Below are 26,008 nucleotides of genomic sequence, written 5' to 3'. Positions count from 1 at the left end.
TCAAGCATGTGTGCATGTGTGCGTGCGGTTCCTGTCGGGTCCTCCTTTCTTTCGAGCTGAGTTGTGAAACGTGTGTGTTGTTTTTTTTTTGGTGTTGATCTCGTTTGGATTTCGGTTTCAAGAGACTGATCTGCTACCACGAAAATTTGGCACAAAGGGTCCTTTCCTGAGTTTGGCGCAGATAGTGCTGAAGATGACGATCCAGCAGCCGCAAGAGATCGGACGTGGCGATCCAAATCGGAATCGGGTAGAGCGATCTAATCGGGGATCGGATAGATCCAAGCTAATCGGATGCTACTTTGGGGATAACCAACCTTCCTCCACTGTACCATAGGTCGTCCTTGACCTCGAAGGGCTTCTTCCTATGTATCTCCTGTAGCTCTTGGTCTAAGGGCTGGAAGATCTTGACCAGGTCTCTGAGACCTTTTGATGCTATGGACTCCATCAAGATCATAGGGGCCACTAGGATCAAGTCATGGTCTGCTGTCTCCTTGAACACTCGAGGAGGCAGTAGTTGCCTCACATTGTGATCCTGCTCTTCACCAGCTGGTTGCATGTCTGTCCTTCTGGTGAGAGCATCGGGTTCACCACCTTTGTCTCCTGGTCAATACTGCAATATGAAGTCGAAGTCTGCTAGTAGTATTGCCCATCAAGCCTGTTGACCTGTGATGTGTCTCTGTGACTTGAAGTACTTGAGGGCTTCATGGTCGGTGAGGATGACCAGTTGGCTAGGTAGTCCAGCTAGCATGTGTCGCCACTGAGTGAGGCAGGCGACCACAGCTAGGAGCTCCTTGTCATGGATCTCATAGTTCTTCTCGGCAGAAGACATCTTCCTAGAGTAGAAGGCCACTGGATGCCACTGTCCTTCATGCTCCTGCTTGAGTACTCCTGCTATAGCAAAGTCACTTGCATCAGTTTCCAACCTTGTTGGAAGGTGGTAGTCGAAGTGCTGAAGCACTCCTGCTGATGTGAAGGCCTGGATGAGCTTGTGGAAGGCCTGTTGGGCCTCCTCTGGTAGCTCAAACTTCTTGAACCATTCTATAGGCTTTACCAGTGATGTCAATGGCTTGGCTATGCAAGCAAAGTGGGCTATGAACCTTCAATAGAAGTTGGCAAAACCCAGGAACCTTTGGATGTCATGGATTGACTCCGGCATTGGCCACTCCTTGACAGTGTGCACCTTTTCTGGGTCCATCTCTATGCCCATTGGCTTGATGATGTACCCCAGGAACTCGACTGTCTTGGTGTGGAACTCACACTTCGACAGCTTAGCAAAGAGCCTGTTGCCTCTTAAGTGAGTGAGGACCTCGGTGACATGCTTCACATGTGCCTCTTCAGTGTCACTGAAGATCAGGAAGTCATCTAGGTATACTACCACATATACTCCAATGATGTCTTGGAAGATGTCATTGATGAATGACTGAAAGTGAGCCAGAGCATTGGCTAGGCCAAAGGGCATCACTAGGTACTCATAGAGTCCTAACTGAGTGCCAAAAGCTGTCTTCCATTCATCTCCTTTAGCAATCCGGATGAGGTTGTATGCTGCCCTAAGGTCTAGCTTGGTATAGATCCTTGCCTTCCTGAGTAAGAACAGCTGCTCCTCGATGAGGGGCAATGGTGCCCTGTTCTTGACAGTGATCTCATTGAGACCTCGGTAGTCCACACAGAGTCTGAGACCTCCATCCTTCTTTGGTATGAAGAGCACTGGTGATCGTGCTGGGCTCTTCGATGGTCTTATGAACCCCTTCTTGAGGTTCTCATCCAAGTACCTCCTCAACTTGGACATCTCCTTGGGTCCCTTAAGGTATAGGGGCCCTTGAGGTGGCTTACCTCCTTCTATCAACTTGAGGTGGAGATCGTGCTCAGTATGATGGGGCAGCTTGTCTGCTTCCACCTCATTGAACACATCTCGCAGGTGTTGGTATGGCTTTGGTATGTCTGCAGCCATCACCACCTTGTCTACCTCCACCTCCATCTCGACTCCTTTGTCTGCACCTGTAGGTACAAAACCAAAGGCCAGGAGTGATGATGGTGGCTCCTCTAACAGCATGAACCCTATGGGTCCATCTTCCAGAGCTGCTTGTAGTATGCGCTCTGCCGAGACAAACTCATTACCATGGAGGGTTGGTCTCCTCATGGTTAGGTCCCCTGCTCTTGCTGCTTCAGGGGGTCTCCTTGGGGGTTGGTCCTGCTCCTGAGTCTTGAACTCCAGCTGGCCTGTATCCCATTGTATGGTGGGTTTGAGCCTCCGTAGCTCGGTGAACCCCAGGATGAGGTCATAGTCAGCAGTGTCGGCCACTGAAGCTTCAACCACACCCAGATTGTGTGTACCAATAGATACCTGCATGCTTGCAGAACTATTGATGGAGAGTTGGTGTCCAGTGACACCATGGATCGATCTTGTTTTTATGGGTTTTGTGGGTATTTGGTACTTACTAATGAAAGAATCTGAGACTATGGACAGACCAGCACCAGTATCAGCTAGTATCCAAGCAGGATGGTCTTGAACCATTCCAGAGAGCTCCAGTACTGCTTTGCCTCCACTGGTAGAGAAACATACTTGACAATCTTGATATATACAGAGTGATGGCGAGGAGGTTTGTAGAGCAATGCATGCCATCAGTGCATCACCCCACTGACATTTCCCTCATCGTTGTCATCATCGTGCTCCTCCTCCTCATGGTCGAGGTCCATGGGTTGCTGGTATGAGCTGAGGTCCATGGCCTTGGGGTCAGTCTCAGTGCTGCCTGTGTGGCCATCTCCTGAGTCGGTGGCCTCCTCGAAGGGGTCTGCTGTGGTGACCATGACCTTTGGTCCCATGGGTCGAGAGCTAAGAGGGTCTATCCTCCTGCTGGGGCAGTCTCTGGCCCAATGGCCGATACCCTTGCATACATGACAGGTGTTGATACCTGTTGGAGCAGGGCTTCCTTGCTTCGAGGTTTGGGTGGGATAATGAGGAAGGGGTCAGTTAGTTGGTCGGTTTAGGTTTTGTGTAGTTGCTTGTGTAGTTGCTTGTGCTGGTGATCAAGCTGGATAAGGTTGAGTGGGTTGACGTATGGGGATTGAACTTTGAATTGGCCAAGACCCAGTTCTTAGTGGAGGTGATGTGGCATTTGGGAGTGAGTGTCTAGCCGAGGACTGCTGTAGTAGCATCCTCTGTCGATCAATCTCCTCAACCTCTCGATACCATTCCCATCTCTTTCCAGGTGGGTTCCTCTCAAACTTCTCCTGTATGCTGCAAGTGAGACTACCTCTGAAGAGATCAATCACTAGCTCATTGTCATCTAGGTTGACCTGTCCTTCCAAGTCTCTGAACTGCTCTACATGACATGTGGCAGCACCAGGAGCATCACTTGTGAGTCTGAGAGCCAACAGCTTGTTGTATGCCTCCATCCTAGCATTGTGTGGGTTGAACTGCTCTGACAGTCGCTCTGTGAAGTAGTGCCAATCATTGAACAACCTTCCTTCTCTAGCTCTATCGATACGGAGCTTGGAGGTCCACCACTCTCTTGCTGTCCCTTCCAGTTGAGCACCCATGTGATTGATCATCCTAGACTGCTCATACACCTGGTTGAACTTAAACCATGCTTCAGCTTCTAGAATGAAGATCTCCACATCTCGGGGATTGAACTTTGGAAATGGGGTGGCAATGGGCTTCGATCTCTCCATCATGATGCTGGTGTCCTCCTCTTGGTCCAGGGGGTAAGGGTCCATCCTGGTCCTGCTGTAGGGGTCCACCTTAGTCTTGACATATCTTGGCCCTGTAGGTGAAGCATACTTCTCGTAGTTGACGTCGTCCTGCTCATCCAAGTTGAATGAGACTGATTGTCTTGGTCGTGGAGCTGGAGTAGGAGTATGTGGGTCTCCTATCATAGACTCATCTCCTCCTCCTGCTTGGTCTTCTGAGTGAGAGAGGTCCATTGTCTCCTCCCTGCTCAGTTGAGCTTGTTGTAATTGTTCCTCTCGATAACCCTGTCTGGTAAGCTCTAGCTGTGCTTCCAATAGAGTGAGTAGCCTATCGAGCTTATTGTTGAGGTCTGGGTCCATCATGGTGATCGTGAGGAGCTGCTTGAATGATCCACTCTAATGTCAGGGGTCTCGTGCCTGAAACCCAGGTCGGTCTGTTGAGATACTTGGTGACTATCAAACTGTGCAACAGCTATTGTCTCAGTATCAGTGACTATCAAGTTGCGCAGTGACAGCAGGTGGCGTTCATTGTATATACTATTGTAGGTTTCGGCTGACCTCTGTGGACACTCCGTTCAGGGGTAGCTTGGCACGATCAATATCAATGCTTCAGTTATGATGACACCAAGGTCTGGTGTGAGTGTTGATGATGATGAGGTTGATGACATTGGTGATAAGGTTGGTGAGTGTTGATGATAATGAGGGTGATGGTGTTGGTGATAAGGTTGGTGGCATCAACACGAGTGTCCAGTGTGTTGACTTTAACGCTTGAAGTGATCCCCAGACCACAGTGGACTACTGCCTTCGGTTCTATCTATATCCGGACTGCTAACCTGCTATGGGGCACCTACGGACATCAGGTAGTGGTGATACAACACACACACTATGATGAGGAGCAACCTTGATAGATTGCTGCTATGCTGACTGTAACTAATGAGTACTTATGTTTCTAAAGTATTGACTAGTTGTATGGTGAGTAGAGTGGATGAGGATCCACTTGACCTATTATGATGAGAAAGCATGGTTATATACCTCTTCACAGCATCGCCAGCAATGCTGCTCCTGCTCTCTCTCCAGAGAGTATCTTCTTCATCGAGTACTGCTCAGGGGCCTCTCCTGCTTGGCACCCCTGTGCCTCTTGAGTGGTGTCGACTCCTTCGACACTGCTCCTCCTCCTCATGACCTGGTGTTGACTCCTTCGACACTGCTCCTCTTCCTCAGGACCTGCCTGCTAGTGTCCTATACACTGCTCCTTCTCCTTTGACTGGTGACAGTTCCTTTGACTCTTGTCTCTCGAGCCCCTGAGTGGTAACCATCTGAGCTTGGTCCTCTTCGTGGCTGTGCCTGCTCCTTGAGCTTGGTCCTCCTCGTGGCTGTGCCTGGCCCTCCTCGCATGTGGCTCATGTCCTCCTTTGCATGTGAGTCCATAGGAGTCCATGGTCTCCATGGAGACTGCACTACAACCATGCTCTCTACTGGTATCAACTAGATCTTCAATACCTGTGCTCCTTCCATATGAACCAGTGACCCTCCTGCTTCTTGAGCATCCAGGCCCATGACAAGTCACCAGACTTAAACCTGATTGAACACCTCTGGCACCATCTCAAAATGTGACTTTCACAGTATAGTACAATTGCAAAGTCCAGGGATGAACTGCTCAAGAGATGTGAAGCTGAATGGACAGCAATCACTCCAGAGACATGTAGGATGCTAATAGAGAGTATGCCAGACTGCATCAAGGTGGTTCTGAAGGCCAAAGGAGGGAATACAAAGTACTAAGGTGTTCTTGAGGAGTGCTCCATAAACTGTCCCACAATAATAATAAAATCGGCTCTTCTTCATAGCACAATTTTCTTAGTCAATGTCAATATCATTTACACAGTCTTGGAGAGAAGAAGCAGGGCTTTCAGATGATATGAGACAGTGTGGCAATACAACTTATAGCTATTGAGCATTAGAGTGATGTATGGTGACATGTAAAATTATGGGACAGTTTACATGCATGCTGTATATACAAAGTGCTAGTGCATCCCATATGTGGGAGTATCACCCTCAATGACAGAGTACAACAACGAGCGGGACCCAATAGCATCCGATCCTCGATTAGATCGGCTCTACCCGATTCCGATTTGGATTGCCACATCCGATCTCTTGGGGTCATGCTGCTCCCGGCTTGCCAAGGCAGAGAGCTCCTGCAGCGTCAGCCTTGCTTCTATTCTAACGCAGTGTGACTGCAACTTTGCCTCATTGTGACTTGGACGCTGCTGCGGGCCCACTTGAGCGAGAGAAGTTGAAAATAGAGGCACCACTTCGTTGGGGCCACGATCAGGCTCCCTTCACACAGGTGTGTAGCAACTGCAATGCTTGTCGTATTCGAGTAGACTAAGGCTACAAACATGAGTATATATTGCCGAAGGAAGCGATCCAATATGATGATACATGCTGACATAAACGTAATCGGGGATCTGACGGAACAGATCTCTTCAGAGATCGGGTACAACACAGTCCCGCTCGTTGTCAAGCTAGATCATGAAGTAGGATACTCCCACATTCGGCATGTACCTCATAGATGTATATATATCAAGCTAAGAACACTAGGTTCTCACCATGTTCACTTAGTCAATCGAGTATATATGTTTCTGCCCTAAAACAGTAGTGACATCGTACTCGGACTCTCCCCGATCGCCAGTTATCGGGACCAAACTTCTTCACTTCCCAACATATATATCTTCACACTGTCTCTGAAAACATTGAGCAGCCTTAGGTGAGTCGAGTGTCTTTCCTGCAGAGCTCCTGAGCCGTTGCCATGTCAACCTTGATGCATTTCACATACCTGAGTAAGCTCGTGAATAAGCGGCATTTGCTTTTACCAGCTTTGCCCTCGTCGGCTTTCGGGATAAACCGTGGAAATTTTCCGACGTATCTTCAACTGAGCAGCTCAAGTTGATATTATTGACTCGACGCTTGTACAGATATATATCCTTTACTGCGCTTCTTTTCTTTCACTTAGAATTGCGCTTTCCCGCCTTCTTGTATTTTGCGCTACATCCCGCTCTATCGTTGTCGACTCTCGAGCCATCCTTCAGCACCATCGTCCACCTTCATTTACTCGCTCCGACATACACTTCCTGAGCCTCGTTCGGACATCGTCCTTTGGCAGCGTACACCCGCTCAGATCCGCCACTTGCTCCAATCGACGTCCGTTTGCTACTTTCTTATTGACCAGCAAGTCAGCCCTGGCAACTGCGGCTGCTATCGCATCTTGGGACGTCTTTGCTACCAACTTACCATTTGGAGATCTCAGCCTACTCACCAACAACCACTATCACCTTTAACTCAGCTGGCGACATCTAGCTTGCTGTCCCCACGCCAACTTATCACCATGCCGTCCTCAGAATCAGTCTCCGCATCATCCACCTCGTCCCTACGTTTGCGCTATATCAACGCAAAAACAGCCCAACAAATCGACCAAGAACTCATGTCCCCCACTGGTGGATTCTCCATCGACCAACTCATGGAACTCGCAGGTTTATCCTGTGCTCAAGCCGTCTTCGAATGCTACCCACCCACCAAATACCCCAACGTCCTCGTCGCTTGCGGACCAGGCAATCAAGGAGGAGACGGTCTCGTCGCTGCTCGACACCTCTACCACTTCGGCTACGAACCTTCGGTATGGTACCCAAAAACAGGCAAAACAGAACTCTTCTCTCGACTCAAAGTTCAACTTCAAACCCTGGGTCTTCATTTTGTTGCACAAGATGACTTTCAAGATGCGCTTGAAGAAGCTGATGTTGTGTTGGACAGCATCTTTGGGTTCAGCTTTTCAGGGGAAGTGAGGGAACCTTTCAAAGCACCGCTGGAGAATCTTAGGTACGAATCGAGGATCGAATTTGAGGCGAGAAAGAAGATGCCTCCGATTGTTTCGGTGGATATTCCCAGTTCGTGGGATGTAGAGAAGGGAAATGTGAACAAGACTTTTACTCCGAGTGTGTTGGTCAGCTTGTCAGCACCCAAGTTGGGAGCGGTACAGTTTGGTGGGAGACATTTTTTGGGTGGTAGGTTCTTGCCAGAGAATTTAGAGGCAAAGTTTGATCTGCAGTTGCCGGATTATCCTGGTACGGAACAGGTGGTGGAGATTACTGGTGCGAAACCATTGGAATCTCAGGAACAGGAGATTGTACAACAACAACAACAGCAGCAGCAGTAATGGTGACGGCAAGGCAGTCTTTTCTTTTTCGGTGGTCTCGATTCTCTTTCTCTCTCTTCTCTCGCCCTCTATACCTCTCGCCCTCTATATCTTTCACTCTCTATATCTTTCCCTCTCTATATCTTTCCCTCTCTATATCTCGCGCTCTTTTTCACTTGTCACCCAATACCTCCGTGCCAATTTCGTGAAATGATAAGGTCTTATCTAAATGAGAATCTCCATGTCTGATTGTCCGTTGTGTGAAGCAGGAACAAATGTGCGATTCAGAGCAGCATCTCCAACTCAGCCTTCGACAAGATCTCCAATAACCCCTTCAGATTACCCTCTTTCTCCTCCTTCTTCCGTTCTTCATCCGCACTATGATTCGCAATCTCCTTAAACCCTTTCGCCAGAACCTCAGCCTTCCATAGCACCGTCTCCGCGTTGAACTCTCCCGTTAGCGAGTTGAAGTACTGCAAGATCTCGTCAAAGTTCTCTAGGTACCTCATAAGGTATTCCCTGTGCAATTCTAGCAAAGCGAGGGCGCAGAATAGGTGGAATGATTTCGAGAGTGACCAACCTGGGCTATTTGCTTTCTCGCTCCTTTCTTCTGCAGATGGCTTGTCGTTTTCAACTTTCTTTGCCTGCGCTGGCGTGGTCTCTGTCTTTGAGGCTGACGTTGACTTCGAGCTTGAGGTGGGTGAAGAATTTGCATCTCTTGGGTTCGACGGCTCTGCAGCCCAGCAAGACTCCCAAACGCCCACCGTTTCCTCAAACCTAAACTCCCTTTTAAACCTAACCAACAGCCATCTGAAACAGAAGAACAAATTCAAAGCCTCCGTCCTCTCCAAATGCGCATACAATGCTGGGTCCATGATGCTGATCAACTTCTGCAGTAACAACAACTGCGCCTTCATCCCTGATTGGTCCCGGTAGAAGTTGGACTTGGTTCGATTCATCAACCCGACAAAAGACCAGAACGTTTTCGCTTCGTCCCCTTCACACATAATGTAGAGGGGGGAACAGAGATCGGACATGCCTTGAACGTAGCCTGCTAATAACCCTGCTTCTGCTTCAGAGGCGGGGGTGGGTTGTGATGATTCCCATAGGCCGTAAGTGAGCAAAATTTCACCGAGCTGGAGTGTGTGCGGGTTGGAATCGGTCATAGAATCGGCGTTCGTATCTGCTACAAAGGCCGGATCGCGTGCGAAGAGGGGTTGATTGCGATCAGTGCGTAGACAGTCTACGCGAACTCGATGTTGCTGTTCTCCGAACTCTTCGGTGGCGAGGAGATTTTCGTCGGTTTGCCAACGTGCTTTGAAGGTGTGATATTCGAGTTCCCTTTCTTGCCATAACGCAGCACGTTGTTCGGAGGTGGCGTCGAAGGGCACAGCATCCAGGAGGAACGGCCAGGCGTGTTTCCTCGCCTCGTTGGTAAGACCATTGACAAAGATCCGATGCTTGATCTCGCTGAGCGGCAACAGAGGTAAGCCCGTAGTTGGATCGAAGAACGATCTCCATTCATCCACGCTCAGCCCCGAGGCAGCAACAGAGCTAGTATCAGTCGGATCGATCTTGAGCTCGCTGAACCTCGCTTCCCTCTCAGAAGTGGGTCGTGGGATATCATAGGACTTCTCCAGAATCTCAAACGCTCCCAACTCACTACCCTCAACCCTCGCCCCCGCTGAACTAGAGGGTCGAATTCCCAACCCTTCCACCGCAGCAGCACTGGCACCCAGCCTCTCTTCCTTCCTCCGATTCCTCTCCCCCTCCTCCGCCACCAATCTCGCCCACCTCGCCAAGTACACTCTGGCACTATCATAATACTCCCCCGTCCCACTCTTGTTGGCAATACTACTCGTCCTCCACTCCCACTCACCTTCGTTCGGACCCAACGGCACCGGTCCTGCCTGCGCGAAGCTCTGCACCGGTCCCGGCAAATGCGGCACATACGGCCTTGCCAAAGGATGAGACAGTACCGCATGACTCGCGTGTCTTGCTTGCTGTGTAAAGTTGGCAAAGGAAGAAAGAACGGACATTCTCGCAGACTTTGCCCAGACCGTTAAATTGTCCATTGCCAACTCGTTCTTCCTGGAGTGATTCGAAGGTAAGGATTGATGTAGCGGGCTCATTGTGTAAGAATGCTCTGCAAGATCGTGGCTGTAAGCCGCATTGCCTGCGTTGGGACGAGGGAGATCGATTGCGTCGTCGTCGAAGATGGGTGTGCTGTGAAGTTCGAGGTCTGCTCTGGAGGGGTTGATGAGGAAAAGGTTCGGGTCGATGGCGCTTCGATGGATGTTGGCGTACTTGCGAAGCTGTTGGACTAGCTCGTCACCTCCCCATGTTGGTGAGGGAGAAATTGGACGTGAATTGCGATGTGACCCTGCTGACCATGCAGATGAACCCGGTGCAGGATACAACTTCCCCTCATCTATGCTCGCTATGGACCGTTTCGCCCTATGCATAGACAAGACCGTACTCTTACTCTCATCATCATGGAAATGTAACGTCGGCATAGCCACTCCTCCAAGCTGACTGATCGTTACCGTGCCGTACCAAGAGCTGATGGTTGGCTTCTTCACCGTAAAGCCATAGGTACTCGTTAGTGGTAGCGAGAATGCGTAGGTAGAAGAAGCGGGAGGTTCAGTGATAAGCACTGACTCTAGATCTTCTTCTTCTTCAACGGTGTCAAGGGGCTCGGTGCGGGTATCAGTGTGGTCAGCACGAGCGGAAGTGGTATATTCGATACGGACGAACTTTTCCAGTTCTTGACGCTGCTCTACGAGTGACTCTGGGAGGAAGGACAGGAGGATTTTGGCGCCAGGTTTGGAAGTTCCAGCGCGGCTGAGAGCAAGGTAGCCAGGAATGTTGTGTTTTGCGTATGGCGACGGGTGGACGTAGACTTTGGATTTGGACCAGAGGAGGGTATGTGGTGGTGAAGATGCTTCTGGTTCTGTCCTGTCAGATGAGGAGGTTGCCAGCGAGGGGTCTGTGACGTTGCTTTCGACATCGGGTTGGTCAGTCATGGCTAAAGTATTGACATCGATGCTGATGTGAAGCGTCTAGGGGTATAATGGCTGCTCGATGGTGGAGTGGCAGGTGAATGATGGACGAGTGTGAATGCACTCATAACGACTCCGCACGGTCCTCAAGGTGCAAAACGCTGCATTTCCTCCACATTTTCCGTCAACTCAGCCTTGACAGCCTGCGAAGTGCCAGTTTTGTGTGCCAAATCTATTCAAAAAGTCGACCGCAAAATTGGTACACAAAAGTCTCGGAAAAATCTTTCCGTCTTGTCCTCATTTCCATCGTCCAGGCAGTTCTCATTGTTGGTTGTCGCACCGATGGGTAGATCTTGTCGCCTTTAAATAGAAGGTGGAAGACGACTTTGTGTGCGCAGTGGGTACTTCCCGTAGTCAGCTGGAATAGATTTGGTGCCAGGGTTTCATTTGGCTTGGACGGCACGTGATGCAGGGGGTGCAACGCGCGCCGACGCGTCCACAACACGCTGAAATTTCACAGTCGAAATCTTCTGGTCCAGCCGTGCGCACAAACTTAGTCTCAACTGACACTGACGAGGCTCAGCCGACTGAATATACATGCGATACCGAGTCTCTCGACCTGTCAAGCCAAATCGCAGCCGAAGAGTGTTCTTTCCACCCCTTTTGGCTGGAGCGTTTTGACATTTTGCAGGTCACCTCATCGCCATCAATATCTGCTTCTCTATCATCAATCAGCAATCTTGCAGCGGCTTGCACATTGATCACGCTGCATACGCGTTCCATAGACAACGCGTGCCTCGCTCGGGCTTCATCGATTTGCATCACGCACAACCACTATTATCGATCCATCCGCTTTAGACCCACAACCAGAGCAAGAGACATGTCCAGAGCTCATCGCCATTATCCTGTAGCATCCACTTCTTATCACCAACCTCCATCCGATATTGGCTCTCGTCGTCCACGTGAACCAGCTCCATCACTTTCGCATCCAGACTTTTCGCGAGATATCTACATCCCTGAATCGCAAGAAGAGCTCAATCGAGTTAGCATCGAGTCGCGACTCCTTCAGGCATCCGGTCCAAAACACAATCCAGGCATGCGTAGGGGCGACTTCACTGCCGCGTCTTCGACGTTTGACACGTACGACCGTATCGGTCGCGAAGAGGACTTTGCTGCCACACGACCGCCAGTCTCTTCTACTGCAGCGCGACAGGCGAGATCTTCCAACATGCACGCATCCTCACATCGTCAGATCAGAGTAGAGGAGGATGAAAGCTTGATACCTGGTGTCGGACGTGGTGTTCGCAGCACGATGCCATCACAGACTTCGTATCAGGAGCGTATCCGTTCTCTCAACCACCATGCCGCTCAGCACCCGTTCAGATCTTCCCCTGCCAAGAGCCCGTACCGTCCTGGAAAGTACTCCTCGGGCTACCTTGCACCAGGTCAAGCAAAGCAGCCAGCGCCGGCCTCTTCATCACTGCGACCGTCTGCAACTACCCACACTCGTCCCAGCACAGCGCTTCCTCCTCGCCAACCTCACGTCGAGAGCGAATCCGAGTCAGACGGAGACTCCCTGACCGACTCTGATGGCATGAACGTCCACACTGCAACATTCAACAGTACTGGTAACCATCGCAATTTTGCCGCAACTCCAGTAGCGCACACTGCTACGATCACCGCCAACTTCCGTCAGCGTCCCACCCTTGGCCAGGACACACTGGACCGCATCGAGTTCGACATTCACACCGATACCGATGCCGAACAACGTCCTCGTCAGGATACACAATCCACTCGAGCTGCTGCTGCCGCAGCTCAGCATCACAGACCTCGTCCTGACCCTAGTGGTCCCTTTGCCTCGCCTCGTGCTACCACCAACACCGTCGGCATGAACGCTGCCGACTACCAACAGCATCTCGCCTCGAGGACGCTCACCTCGCCTGCTTTGCGCACGCTCATTGGTGATCGATCAAAGAGTCCGGACAGCCCAACGCCTGCACCTTCCATCGACGGTGTATTGCATGCCGGTAAGACAAACAGTGGCAAGGATTCGCAGCAGCGTCATCAACAGCCACTTGCAACCAGACAAGACTCCATCTCAGCCGTCAGCGCATTCGAGGATCTTGCACGTCGTTTGCAACGCGATGTCGAAGTAACCCGAAGAGGTCGTGATGCCGCTGGAGAGGAGGGCGATGACGGCAGCGCATCCAACTCCGGCGGAAGTGGCTTTGGTCCTGGTAGTCAAGCCTCGAGCGCACGAACACGTGTTGAGCCCGAGTCGCATCCTGGCAACAACAAAGTCAACAAGCCCTCCCACTTCAACGCACACGGCTTCCCTGCACATCAAAAGACAGCTGCTGCTCACGATACAACTTCACCGTGGGATGTTCGCTTGCCCGATGTCACTGGTTTGACTTCTGCACTAGGATCGCCTGTCAAAGCTCGTGATGCGGTCAAGCATCGACCATTCGACAGTGCGGTGGGAAACCAAGATGCGAGGTTGGAGGAGTTGGTGAATTTGAGATGCTTTGTGGATGGCATTCAGGTTGAACTAGATAGAGCGGGAGAGAGGATCTTGAATCTGGAACAGGCTCAGGAGCAACAGAGTCATGAGTTCCAAGGGTTGCGGTCGGAGATGCAGAGTGCGTTGAAGGATGTAAGGGCGAGTCAGCCGAGGGTGGAGGAAGATCAGCTTCTGCAGCTGATGCTGCAAAAGCTGCAGTCCGGCACCAGCTCTCAACAGCAGACTGAGAGGACTTCGGAAAGTGCTCAAGTTCAGACGCAAGCACCCAAGCCAGTCGCTCAAAGTCAGGCAAGCAAATCTCATGCACCACGACAGCGAGGTGAAAGTCGAAGCCAAGTTGAGGTAGTCAATCGACTCTACGCCGAGCTCGATAAGTTGAGGATGGTGATGGAGGAACAGTATCGCTCCGCTGCTGGCATTCCTCGCGAGTCGAACGAAAGAGAGGAGGTCGTCGAGACTAGGCCACAACACGCGACTTATCAACACCAAGACAACATCCCCACCGGTCGCGATCCCTGGGACGCCACCGAGGCTCTTCGACTGCAAGTGCTGAGCTTAGCCGAGGAAGTTGAAGGTCTCAACGGGCTTGTTTTGGAGCACCTCACTCAGCCTGCTCCCACTGCAAGGCGGAAGCGACAAGCTCGCACCAGCAACAGCAGTGCTCGTCACAATCACTACTACGACGATGCACACCCTGCTTCGGAGCCTATTCAGCCTGCTCCCGCTCGATCCTACCGAAGAGACCACACGGACATCCGTACAGACCCTATCGACGACGCTGATGATCACCAGCACTACCACCATCACCGACGGGTGTCATTCGGTCGTCATCGCGACCAAAGTGAGGAGGAATACGACGCAACTATCGACGCTATTGCTGAGAACGTCCGTATTCAACGCGAGCGTCAACGTCGTCGTCATCGCCCAGCGCCCGTCGAGGTCCACGACGACGAAGATGAGATCTCTCAACTAGCCGACGCTCGTGCAGCCCGCGCCTCTGCTCGTGCTGGCAGTCATCACCAGTCCACACCTCACAACTCGGCAACTTGCACAGTCTGCACAGCCTCCACTCGTTCCGATAAACGAAAAGCCTCCCGACGAGCGCGTCTCCTTGCGGCGGAGGAACGAAGACAGGCTGTCGAACTCGAAGAATCGATCCTTCTTGATGCATTGGATCCCCAAACACCGCACTCCCCCTCCACCAAACCGGCGCGAATCGGAGCAGAAGAGCTAGAAACTCTAAAAGTGATCCTGCGCGAGCATTGGGACGAATTCCTACACCAACGTATGCTGTATTCTGAACTGGCCGACGAGCTCAAGACCATGTCTCCAGGGATGGGGAAGGCGAAGAGAAGGATCTTGGCAGAGCATGTGTTGGAGGCGGTGGAGATGCTAGAGTTGAAAGCGGATAGGATTGAGCGTTTGGAGAAGGTCATCAGTTCCTGTTCTACCGGCAATTTGGGCAGTAGGGAAAAGGAAGAGGGAGTGGTGAGGAAAGAGGCTGGATCCAGGGTTTCTAGTGGAACAGGCACAGGTGTGGGGGCAGGGGGAAACAGGTTGAAGCATGCTCTGGAGTCTTTTGAACGCAGATCGAGGGGTGGGTCGAGCCCGCCCAGGGTACGGGAGGCGGAGGGAAGGAATTCTCCTCCGACTACGCTTCAATTGTAGACAGGGTCACACTCAGAAAGATGTATTGTCTGCAACTGCAATCAATGAATGATTCTCATCGCAGACTTGGCTCGAAGTGTGTGTGATATGATGTGGCATAGTGTGAGTTTGATAATGATGAGGATGCAGAAAGTGATACAAAGTGCGATTGAGGTGAGGATTATCTCACTTGCGACTCTTCTTTGGCAGAGCAGGCTTGCCCTTACGCTTTCCATCACTGTTGGCTTTGCTGTTATTCGCACTCTTCTCCATCAGCTCTGCTGCCTCCTCCTCATCGTCGTCACTGTCGTCGTCGTCGTCGTCGTCGTCCTCCTCCTCCTCCTCATTTGCATCTTTTTCAGCGTCCTTCTTCGAACCATTCACCTTCTTCCCCCTAGCACCCTTGCCACCAACTTCTTCCATCTTAGCAAAGATCTCATCCGCCTCCTGCTCATCCTCCTCTCCGCCCTCCTCGGCTCCTTCCGCATCCTTCACCCCATTCGACCTCCTCTTTTTAAGCCCACCCGGCAGTACACCATCCCAAACAAGCGCGGTCGGACTAGCATGTACACTCTGCGTCCCCGCATTAGCAATCATCTTTGTCCACATCACCTCACCCTTCTCCGCAGAAGCACCAGCCTTAGGCACTGCCGCCGCCGCAGGAACCGTCGTACAAAACCTAACGAGGCTATCCGAAGACACCGTCACCAATGCTTCCGCTTCCTTTCTACTCGGTGGGAGGGGAAGGGTGGTCATCGAAAGTGTAGCTCCAACCTGGCCCATTCCTTTGTAGCTGTACAAAAGCGCTCCTGTCCTCCAATCCACTGTGTACAGCTTCGACCCTGTGTCGCCCACGAATAGCAATCCTCCCTTTTCAGCGTCTAGGGGGAGAAAAGAAGCGGAGAGAGTTTTAACAGATCCTTGTCCCGCAGGAATGACCCTAATCTCCCTGATATGCTTTCTAGTGCTTCCTCCAGGTTGATAAATCCTCACCAAGCCATCTTTTGTTCCTACCGCAATAAAACTTTCCCCTCCCACACTCCCCGCTTCTCCTCCTTCACTTCCATCGTCCAAGCTAAGAATATGGGTAGAAGTAATATTCGCCCGTCTCGGAAGCGAAAGATTGTCATTGGGGAGATTCTTCGCACGCCAAATTTCACCCCACATCAATTCCCTTGCTTTGGTTTTCGCCTCAAGCTGACGTTTTCGTTTACGCTGTTTACTGTTCAACCCTGCCAAATCCTCCGTTTTGGTCGAATGGATGCTCAAATCTCCCACCGCCGATTCTTGCTGTTCTGACACCGCCGTAGGAATATGCCAGAGGGAAAGGGGAATGTCCTCGCCACCGTAGCAGAAATGTGTTGGATTCGTGCTCGGGTAGAAGCTAACATGCTGCAGCGGCGCTGGGAGGTAATCCAACACTTTCGCTTCCCCCACTTCCGCATTCCCCTCAGCTGCAATACTGATTGGTGTGAAACGGAAGACTCCGGAAGAAGTGACACTATACACTCCCTCCTCACCCACTGCTAAACCGATAAACCGCTGAATACCGGCCTTCATATGGCTCTCCCTAATCGTACACATCACCTCCGCACGCAGATCGGAAATTGCCGCCGGAGAAGCAGAAGATGAGGGTAAAGACTGATTCATAATCTGCACTACATCGATAGTAGCATTCTTTCGAGCCATTGCGACTACGTAGGTGGAGGAGGAGGAGGAGAGGACGCCTGTGGCGAGCCGTTGTACGGCATTGTCGGAGTGCGATTTGAAGTTGGGCAGGATTAAAGGTTTGATCGTCGGTCCAGAGTACCCGCTGCTAGAGGAGGGTAGGGAGGAAGGAGGATCGCATTGAGCGACACGAAGACAGCCGATCGAGTCACCGATGTAGATTCGGTGTGAGGAGTAGGGGTCTTCCAGCACAAGAGTGTCGGAGGACATGTTGTCCGCTAGCGCTTTTCGGCCTTGATGAGATGGAATGTGTTGGTTTTCGAGTGTTGTGATGGTGAGAGCGCCTGAATGTGTGAATGGGGTAGTACAGGCACGGTTGATGAGGAAGCGGACGGCAGGAGAAGGAGGAGGTGAAGCTTTCTTTCTCTCCGCTCGAAGGGGAAAAAACAAAATTCTCAACCAACACAAAAAACAGACTTTTGGCTCAAATCTCGGAAGTCGGCCTTTCCCTTATACACCCGATGCTGTGTCCAACCAACACCTCGACCAACCAGAGCGAGCTTCGACCCAATCTGCAATCGCGATCACACGCACGGACGCAATTCCCACTCTGCCCTTACATCTTCTCTCGCTACTACCACCACATTCTTGCCTTCGCACCTCTCCATCGCTGGATCAGCTCTGTAGAAGTGTACAAGATGTCAGGTGTGACCGACGCCAACGCTGGTTCGTCTAGCTCCTCGTCCAAGCCCACCTCTGCCAATCCTTTGTCCAGCAATGCCGCTCCCGCTCCTGCTGCTGTCACCGAGGCGGACGACAACGACTCCTCCTCCTCCTCCGATGAAGACGAAGATGGCGCCTCCACCGCTACTGGTGGTGATGCAGCTCAATCCGCTAAACAACGAAAGAAAAAGAAATCCAAAGCAGCAGCCAAACTTCGCAAAAAATTAGGCCTTTCCTCCCCTTCCAATGCCACCTCTACCCCCTCCTCCGATGGCAAACTTCTCGCCTCTGGCAACTCTCGTGATGGCAAGGTCAGCGATGAAGTTGTCTCCCAAGTCCAGCGCGCAGTCACCGAATCGCACGGTCCATCAGCCGCATCCTCCGTAACCAAATCCAACCTAGCCAAGGTAATGGCAATGATGAACCTCGAGCGCGATGCCATGCTTAAATCGCAAGGAAGCAAGCAAAAGGCGCAAAAACAAATTGCAGATCATAAATTTTGGAAGACTCAACCGGTTATGAAGCCTACCGACAGCCCCCTCCTCTCCTCAGAAGAAGAAGGGTCTATAGAGCAGAGTGTACCACCAGAGCAGGTTAGACAAGAACCCTATCCTCTGCCAAACGATTTCGAATGGGTGCAGGTGGATGTGGATAACGAAGCAGAGCTGAAAGAGGTTTATGAACTATTAAGGGGCAACTATGTAGAGGATGATGATGCGACCTTTAGGTTCGAGTACAGTCCGGAGTTTCTGCATTGGGTATTAAAGCATCCTGGGTATAAGAAAAGTTGGCATGTGGGAGTGAGGGTGGTTTCCACGAAAAAGTTGGTTGCTTTTATTTCCGGTATTCCACACGAGCTCAGAGTCCGCGAAAAAGCATACCAGTCAACAGAGATCAACTTCCTCTGTGTTCATAAGAAGCTTCGTTCCAAACGACTCGCTCCGGTGCTGATTAAAGAGGTAACAAGGCAATGTCATTTAACGGGGGTGTTCCATGCAATTTACACCGTCGGATCGGTGCTACCAACACCGGTCAGTTGTAGTAGGTACTACCATCGAACGATTAACGCGAAAAAACTGGTCGAGATCGGATTTAGTGCTGTTCCACATGGGATGAGTATGGATGCTCATATGAAACGGTTCGAGTTACCTGCTAAACCCATTCTTCCTGGATTGAGGGAGATGGAAAAGAAGGATGTTGGAGAGGTGGGGAGATTGATGAGAAGGTATATGAAAAGGTTTGATATGGCTCCGAGATTTAGCGATCATGAGGTGGAGCATATTCTTCTGTCAGGAAGGGGTAAAGATCGGACTAGTGTAGGAGAGGCAAGTAGGAAGAGGAGGGAAGCACAAGTGACTTGGACATACGTAGTAGAGAATGGGGAGGGGAGGATTACGGACATGTTTGCGTTTTATTCTCTCCCGAGTTCGATTTTGGAGAATGACAAACACTCTTCCCTCAACGCCGCGTATCTGTTCTACTATGCGACGGATGCGGTTTTCCAATCCTCGCCACCACCGCCTTCTAGCTCCTCAACGGGAGGGTCGAGCTCGTCCTCACCCGCATCCGAACGCTCTCTTGCTCTAGCTTCTGGGAAAGAAGCTTGGCAATGCAACGCACTGACAAATCTGACCCCCACCGAACTTTCCGACGAATCTTCCGTCACCTCTTGGGATTCCGAACCACCTTCTATCAAATCCGCCCTTAAAACCCGACTAAACCTCCTCATTAACACCCTCCTTATCATTGCTCGGGATTTCGGATTCGACGTGGTGAATTGCGTCACTGTCATGGATAACCCTCTCTTTTTGCAAGAGCAGAAATTTGGACCTGGAGACGGATTTTTGAGGTTTTACCTGTTCAATTGGCGTACGAAGCCAATCGCGGGAGGGATGGGATCTAGACCAGGTGAAGCAGAGTTGGATCCAGTTCAACAGTACGCTAAGTCCATGGCGAAAAAGGCGAGCAGTGGGCAAGAAGATGTGAAGGGTTTAGCCGAAGAGTTGATTAGGAAGGCCGCAAAGAATCCAGCTGACGTTGGAAGTGGGAATGGTATTGTTATGGTCTAACCCCCACTTACACTTTTACTTCACTCAAGCTCACAAACGGAATCAATCACATTCACTCTATCGCAGATGTCTGGCAACGTGCGTGCTACTGTGTTATACAGCATCACTAATCGCTTTATCTCCATTGGCAGTGACTACTAACTAACAGAAGTAGGACTCAACCAAAGCAAATAGACGGTCAAATTGGAACACGCCTGTGCAACTTGGCCCAACAACCTCCTCAAATCCCTTGGAAACTCGTGTGAGACAGAAATCGACTTGATCAGGGTGGAAGTGTTGACGATGGCACGAACGAATTGGTGCGATTTGTCAAAGAGTTTTGCGACGGTTGCTTGAGAGATGTTGTCCGGTGATGGGGTCGCGATGATGACCGGTGCTGTTCTTGGTGGGGCTGAGATTTCGTCTGTGTCGCCCTTGACAATAGCAGCCTCACCAGGGTTGATGGCAGCGGATAGTGGAGAAATGTCATCATCGCCACTGCGATTGCCGTCGAGCGAGATTCGTCTTTGCTCTTCTTCTCGTGCTCGTAGATACGTGGAGCGGAGCTGAGAGGTGAGATCGTCGGTGATGAATGCTAGATCGCGCAAGTCGCGCAGTCTTTGTGTCGATTCTTCGCCCTCCACCACGACCGCGGGAGGCTTGCCTTCAGCAGAAGTATGCTCGCATGTTTCGCCTCCAGCCTCATCTGAAGAAGGACGACCATCTCCGTTGTCGTCGTCAACTCCTGTTCCAGTGGTAGCATCCCTAGTATTAGCATCGGCAGGCAATGCATCTACCTGATGGTCCGGCTTATCATCGACCCCGGCGGATCGAAGATGCTCAAATAGCATCGACCAAACACGAGCAGAAAGCTTGGTAATATCGTCGACCATCTCTAGCAGGTGGTCATCGACGCTGATTTTGGGGTCGGAAACAGCCGCGTGCAGACGACTTCCGGCAGCAGCAGTGGCAGCCGCTCCTCCTAACCCAGCTGCTGTACCGTTTGACTGGGAAGCAGCATGACGTTTGCCTGCTGCTGCAGCTGGCGTAGCTGGAGTAGTGACCTGACTTCTTGGCGTAGCCTGATCCATGGCTGAGCTAGCATTCGATCCGGATCGTTTTTGCCTCGAAGATGTTGGCGTGCTCGTGGCTCCAGGTGTGGAATAAATATTTCGCTGCTGTGACATTGTGGCAGTACTGCCGGCACCACCTGGAGTGCTGGGCGCCGTTGACTGGACCGTTCCATCAACAGTAGTGCTGCGCTCAGACAAGTCGGACTGCGCAAATGTAGCTGCACTGCTGGCGCTGTTGCCCATACTATCCTGGCGTCGACTCTTTGCGCCTTTTGCTGGCGTGTTGTACGCCGACGCAGCTTGCAGATCCTCAAGGTTGAAGGGCGGCTGATTGCTGCCGCTCGGTGTCATCGCGGCTCCCTGAGCCAGATCTTGCGCGCTGAAAGAACCAGCGTGACGACGGCGACTGGCACCTCTGGCCAGGTACGGTCGGCTGCCGGCACGAACTGGAGTAGAAACCTCCGCGATGCTAGGCAGTATCGAGGCAGAACCGTTGCTGGTGGTGCTAATGCTCTTCTGCGCCAGGCTACCAACGCGAGTGGAAGGTGGTGGAGTAGGCTTCTCGGCGCTGGTATTAGCAGCAGAAGCGACATCAGACGATGCCGGCGAGCCGACTTCCTGTTCTATTTGCGTGAGATAAGGTTGCACTTCTTCGACGAGGGGTGCCATCTCGCCCCAACTATTGCTGACCTCAGCCATACTTCCGTAGAGCATCAACAGCAGTGTCCGAGCGTATCGGACATCGGAGCTGCTCTGCAGTGCGCGAAGCTGGAGCTGGAGCACGCTGATTAGCTTGCGAAAGGTGATCACGGAGTCCTTGCAGGTGACGAGAACGCCGCGGATGACACTTGCATCAGGTGTGCCGCGACGTGACAGCGAGTCGAAGCGGTCGAGCGCATTGATCAAGTTGGCTACGGAGCCATTCGAGATATCCAAAAGCCTGTGGAACTGGCTTGATATCCTCTCATCAATGACAGGAGTCATGAACTGACCAATGGCGGCATGGATCTGAGACAGCGCAAAGAGCACGCCGCGAGTGCCATCAACAAACTTGAGGACCGGCGCAGGCACAGCCTTTGAGATGGTCGATGGCGGCAGCGTCGATAGACGTCGGAAGTAGCTGTTGCGCTCCTGGTCTGCTGCGTTGCGTGCGCCGTTGACGGTGGGAGAAGCGGAGCGTACTGGCCAGTTGCCATCGCTTCGATCCGACGCCATCCTTCCGTGACCTACATCAAAGCGTGGCGGAGTGTTACTGCTGTAGCCAGCTCGAGCAGCAAGCGCTGCAGCTGCCGCCTCAGCCGCCGCTTGTGTGGCTCCGACGGTGAGTAAGCTGAGTTTGCGAAGCCCGCCTCCTTGACTCGAGGCTGCAGCAGGCTGCCCTGCACTGAGCGAGGCGCCATAGACCGGGGTTGCAGCAGATCCATTAGCGGCAGCCTCATGCCCCTGACGAGCCGAGGGACCCACAAGATTACCTAGACTCGGTCGAGGTACTCGGCGCGCCTGAAGCAGCGATTGCTTTCGCACGTAAGGCTGCTTGGCGGAGTCTAAACTCTGAGTCGCTTGCATCTGTACGGGATTGAAAGGGGACGCCGCCGCATTCGAGGTTGTGCGATCTCTGCTTCGCATCTCCGGTCCATGAATACTGGTTTCTGAAGCCTTTCTGTCAGGAAGCTGCTCGGCTAAAACGTCTCTGCGTTCCTGCAAAATATCTTCATGACTCTTACGCAAGTCAGGAAGCGACTTTTTGCTTTTCAGCGAGCGACGTCCTTCCATCTGATGTGTGGTGGCAATGTCTTGGACCACAGAGTGCGAGTTGTTGCGGGCATGCTGTCGACTATCGGTGTCTTCCGGTGTGAAGTCACTTGCCATCACATCACTAGGACGTGCAGGCAATTCTGGCCTGACTTCCTGCGGTATCCGTGATTGCGTGGCCGCACCTCGGACATGGTCTTGTTGCGGACTCGGGGTCATCACGGCTGGTTGTACCGTTGACGATGCACTGGCGGTGGTGCGAACCATGTTGATTCCATGAGCATTAGATGATTGGGGTACCAGCGGAGGGAGTAGTCCAGCTGCTGCTGCTCGTCCGTCCATTGGGTTGGCATCCGCTGCCGCTGCAACTGCAACTGACGGCATGGAGGTGATGGATGTCTGCAAGGCTGTGTTGGCGTCCCCAGCACTTAACGGGTGCGCTTGTTCCTGAACCATCTCTGGCACATCGACCTGAAGTGAGATGAGTCCGTCGGATGGCGCCGAAGGCAGCTCAACACCGTCGGCCCTAGCTGGACTGGCAAAGTCAGCTTCGATGTCGTGTCTTGTCAGCGCGGCAATGTCGTGCGCATTGCTACCGTTCCCGAGAGCTTGTTCTACTGCGTCATTCCGTGGTTGGTTGGCGGGGTCGTTGATCCAGGATCGCAGCTTGGAGATCCAGACGAGCATTTGGCGGTCTTCGAATCGCTTAGCCTTCTCGCGTTCAGCCGCTGCGGAGCTGCTAGAGGAAGAGGGAGCCTTGGGTGGTGCTGCATTGGGCATCTTGGAGATGTGCGGTGGAGGCCACTCGAGCGGGTTGTTATCGAGCTTGAGGATGCGAAGATGCTTCATCCTGCCAATCCATACCGGCAGCTCTGTGAGGCGATTGGCGTTTATGCTCAAAACGCGGAGAGCAAGGAGCCGACCTGGTTCCTGCGGCAACTTGCGGATCTTGTTGCGGCTCAGGTCGAGGATCTCGAGATTGGGCATCTTGGTGACGCATTCTGGAAAGGTCGCAAAGTTGTTGGCACGGATGTTGAGGTAGCGGAGGTTGCTCAGGTCGGCAAAGTTGTCCGGCAGCCGAGTGATGTGGTTGTATCCGAGAGCAAGGCGGACGATTTGATGCTTGATCGCATTCACCAAAGCTTCGGGAAGGCGCTCGATACGTTTATGACAGAGATCGAGGGTATCTAGAGAGTTGCCGCTGTCACTGGCGTCCTTGGTTTGCTTTGATCGCCCAGATGTAGAGAAGGACCCGTTTGCGCGTGGTCGAGCACGCTTTTCATCAATGAAGGCCAGCAATTCCTCTTCTGAAATTGCTCGCTGTTGGTTGTTGCTGGAGGACGCCGGAGAAGCGCTGTAGCTTGCTGCGGGCATGGACGCTGACGATGATTCGGGTATTGAAGGTCCAAGCTGCTGCGTTGAGTGAGATGTATAAATGGAAGACGAAGAGGGCATGGGCGCTTGTGCGTCAAAGGAGCTGGTGGACGGTGCAGTAGAGAAGCCTCGGTATGTCTGCGAGGGGTCTGTAGGTTGGGACGAGTCGGAAGTGCTCCATTGGGCAGAAGCGGTGTGGTCGTCATGCGGGAAGCTTTCTGTTTGTATATACGAGCGGAAGCTGGAAGCTGCTCCTGATTTGCCGGCTCCTATGCCTGCCATCCCTGCGGAGGCACTGATGCCCGCCCCTCGTCCTGTAAAATCCATGCTGCCTGTTGGAGTCGAGGGAGAGGCGACATTTGGTGGCCGCGCACCTCGTTGACTGACGTGCATTCCGACGTACTCGGCGTCTTTGATCGACGAGGACGTTGAATGCGACGAAAGCGGATTGCCTGCTGCAATGCGATGGGCGCTCGAGGCGTGCGAGATTGATTAGAAGAGGGACATGTTTGTTTGAGTAGGTATCTGGCGAGCAACAGTGTCAGATGAATTGTGGCAGATGTATGGTCCACCTGCTGCTTACAGGTGCAGGTGCGATGACGATAGAGAAGAAAGCCAAGGTGGAAGTCCTGGTCGAGTTTGGAGAGATGGCGGTGATGATGGCTTCTTCAGTGGCTTTCGTGTGTGTTTTGAGCGGCTAAGCTCGCTCGGTTGGCAGCCTCGAAATCAAAATAAAATCGCTAAAATCAAGAATAATAATTCCGCAGACTCTCATGCTCCACTTTTGACGCTCGGCGAGGCCGACATTATTGTGACCGCCTCTTTTGCCGTCACTCTTCCACTTGATCACTTCCCATTCCACCTCTCTTCTGGTCCCTTCGACTCAGCTTTTCATGCTTCGGATGCTCCGATCGAGTTGACGCTCAACGCCTGGCTCGAGTCAGATGACCGATCTGCCGCCATCAGCCTACGTTGATCGGGATGATCCCAAGTATGAAGGGTCAATCCAAGTAGGCAACAGGGAGCGAGAGTATCCAGCGCGACGCCGGTCAAGATCGCCGGAAGCGTCAAGGTCATCTGATCCACATCATCGGCGTCCCCGAGATGCCGAGCCTTCGCTGGAACAGCCTCGGCCGGTGCCCTGGAAGGATTTGCGGCTTCCAAACAAGGATGAGAGCCTCACTGTAGTCAGTAAAGCAGATCTTTTGACTCCACCTTCCACTTCCAAACACACTGCCTCCAAGCTTCCGACCACAGCAGCCACCAATCGGATGGCGACCGATATCTCAAAATGGAATCGAAAGCTGGCCGAGCTACACGCAGGCGACCCCACTGACTTGATCTCACGTCGCGGCTTTGCAGATGCATCGATAGCTTCGAAGCAGTCATCGGCCCAAGGCTCGAGGCACGCACCTGCACAGAAGCCATCCGACGTATCAGCTGGGAAAGACTCGAGCTCCCTCCAACCTTCTCCGCACATTATGCAGATGTCAGAAGAGGAGCTGACCAGTTATGACTACAAGGATCAAGAACGCGTCGCTTGTCTTTTGTGTCAACGCAAGTTCAAGGTCATCGACACACTCCACAAGCACGTAAGCCAGTCGCAGCTCCACAAAGACAACCTCGCCAATCTCGACGCCTGTCGACTAGGCGTCGCTCGCAAGCTCGAAGCATTGAGCCAAGCGCAGAAGCCGGCCCCAATAGCCAGCTCATCCACCACGACACAGTCTCAACAAGCAATCCTCCCACCCGGATACAGAGACCGCGCTTCGGAACGAAGAGCCGTCTTTGGTGCCCATACTCCCTCCAAATCCGGCACGCCGAGCACCAAGGTATTTGACGGTCCCAAGGCAGTGCCAGCTCCAGTTGCTAGAGAAGAGCCAGTTCATTCTGCTCAAGAGAAGCCAATTGAAAGCGACAACTTTGGCAGCAAGCTGCTTGCTATGATGGGCTGGACCCAAGGTCAAGGTCTTGGCCTCCAAGGCCAAGGCAGGACCGATCCTGTCGAGACCAAGATCTACAAGCCGGGAGCAGGTTTAGGCAGTACCGCTCCAACTGATACAGCCGCCCACGAGGCCAATCTCAACGCAGCACCCAGCCGCAAATCCGGCTCAAACGTCGCGTTCGCTGGTTATTTGGAACGCGCCAAGGACCGTAAGTATCCTCCTTCACCGGCTTGGCTCATGATTTCAGCGGTCAGCTGAGATCCTTCCATTTCAAAACACTAGGCGCACGACAACGATTAGCAGAACACTCGCAGCACCCTCAACAACAGCAGCAATAGATCCATCACTTTGACCATGATACATTACCGGACTTCCACT

General features: G+C 52.3%; 8 protein-coding genes across 8 annotated transcripts; 4 read left to right on the top strand and 4 right to left on the bottom strand.

The window, feature by feature from the left end:
• Positions 1-283: 283 nt before the first annotated feature.
• On the bottom strand, positions 284-4,050 carry UHO2_03319 (uncharacterized protein; the record flags this gene model as incomplete). The annotated part of the gene is made up of 5 exons (XM_041558234.1): positions 284-600; positions 664-1,097; positions 1,128-2,538; positions 2,637-2,845; positions 3,140-4,050. 5 exons carry the CDS (start codon positions 4,048-4,050, stop codon positions 284-286), a joined length of 3,282 nt encoding a protein of 1,093 aa, XP_041414168.1.
• A 3,019-nt stretch (positions 4,051-7,069) lies between these two features.
• On the top strand, positions 7,070-7,894 carry UHO2_03318 (putative NAD(P)H-hydrate epimerase; the record flags this gene model as incomplete). Its single annotated transcript, XM_041558233.1, has 1 exon — positions 7,070-7,894. The coding sequence occupies one exon, from the start codon at positions 7,070-7,072 to the stop codon at positions 7,892-7,894; it is 825 nt and encodes a 274-aa protein (XP_041414167.1).
• Positions 7,895-8,157: 263 nt separating this feature from the next.
• UHO2_03317 (uncharacterized protein) lies at positions 8,158-10,899 on the bottom strand (the record flags this gene model as incomplete). Its single annotated transcript, XM_041558232.1, has 1 exon — positions 8,158-10,899. The coding sequence occupies one exon, from the start codon at positions 10,897-10,899 to the stop codon at positions 8,158-8,160; it is 2,742 nt and encodes a 913-aa protein (XP_041414166.1).
• Positions 10,900-11,755: 856 nt separating this feature from the next.
• On the top strand, positions 11,756-15,067 carry UHO2_03316 (uncharacterized protein; the record flags this gene model as incomplete). Its single annotated transcript, XM_041558231.1, has 1 exon — positions 11,756-15,067. One exon carries the CDS (start codon positions 11,756-11,758, stop codon positions 15,065-15,067), a length of 3,312 nt encoding a protein of 1,103 aa, XP_041414165.1.
• Positions 15,068-15,232: 165 nt separating this feature from the next.
• UHO2_03315 (uncharacterized protein) lies at positions 15,233-16,984 on the bottom strand (the record flags this gene model as incomplete). Its single annotated transcript, XM_041558230.1, has 1 exon — positions 15,233-16,984. The coding sequence occupies one exon, from the start codon at positions 16,982-16,984 to the stop codon at positions 15,233-15,235; it is 1,752 nt and encodes a 583-aa protein (XP_041414164.1).
• A 428-nt stretch (positions 16,985-17,412) lies between these two features.
• Positions 17,413-19,506, top strand: UHO2_03314 (uncharacterized protein; the record flags this gene model as incomplete). Its single annotated transcript, XM_041558229.1, has 1 exon — positions 17,413-19,506. The coding sequence occupies one exon, from the start codon at positions 17,413-17,415 to the stop codon at positions 19,504-19,506; it is 2,094 nt and encodes a 697-aa protein (XP_041414163.1).
• Positions 19,507-19,643: 137 nt separating this feature from the next.
• UHO2_03313 (uncharacterized protein) lies at positions 19,644-24,077 on the bottom strand (the record flags this gene model as incomplete). Its single annotated transcript, XM_041558228.1, has 1 exon — positions 19,644-24,077. One exon carries the CDS (start codon positions 24,075-24,077, stop codon positions 19,644-19,646), a length of 4,434 nt encoding a protein of 1,477 aa, XP_041414162.1.
• A 551-nt stretch (positions 24,078-24,628) lies between these two features.
• UHO2_03312 (uncharacterized protein) lies at positions 24,629-25,968 on the top strand (the record flags this gene model as incomplete). The annotated part of the gene is made up of 2 exons (XM_041558227.1): positions 24,629-25,838; positions 25,913-25,968. 2 exons carry the CDS (start codon positions 24,629-24,631, stop codon positions 25,966-25,968), a joined length of 1,266 nt encoding a protein of 421 aa, XP_041414161.1.
• Positions 25,969-26,008: the final 40 nt, after the last annotated feature.

Source organism: Ustilago hordei (genome assembly GCF_900519145.1).
Source record: "Ustilago hordei strain Uho2 genome assembly, contig: UHO2_contig_05, whole genome shotgun sequence".
Lineage (NCBI taxonomy): Eukaryota > Fungi > Basidiomycota > Ustilaginomycetes > Ustilaginales > Ustilaginaceae > Ustilago > Ustilago hordei.
This window is presented reverse-complemented; position numbering and strand designations above follow the sequence as displayed.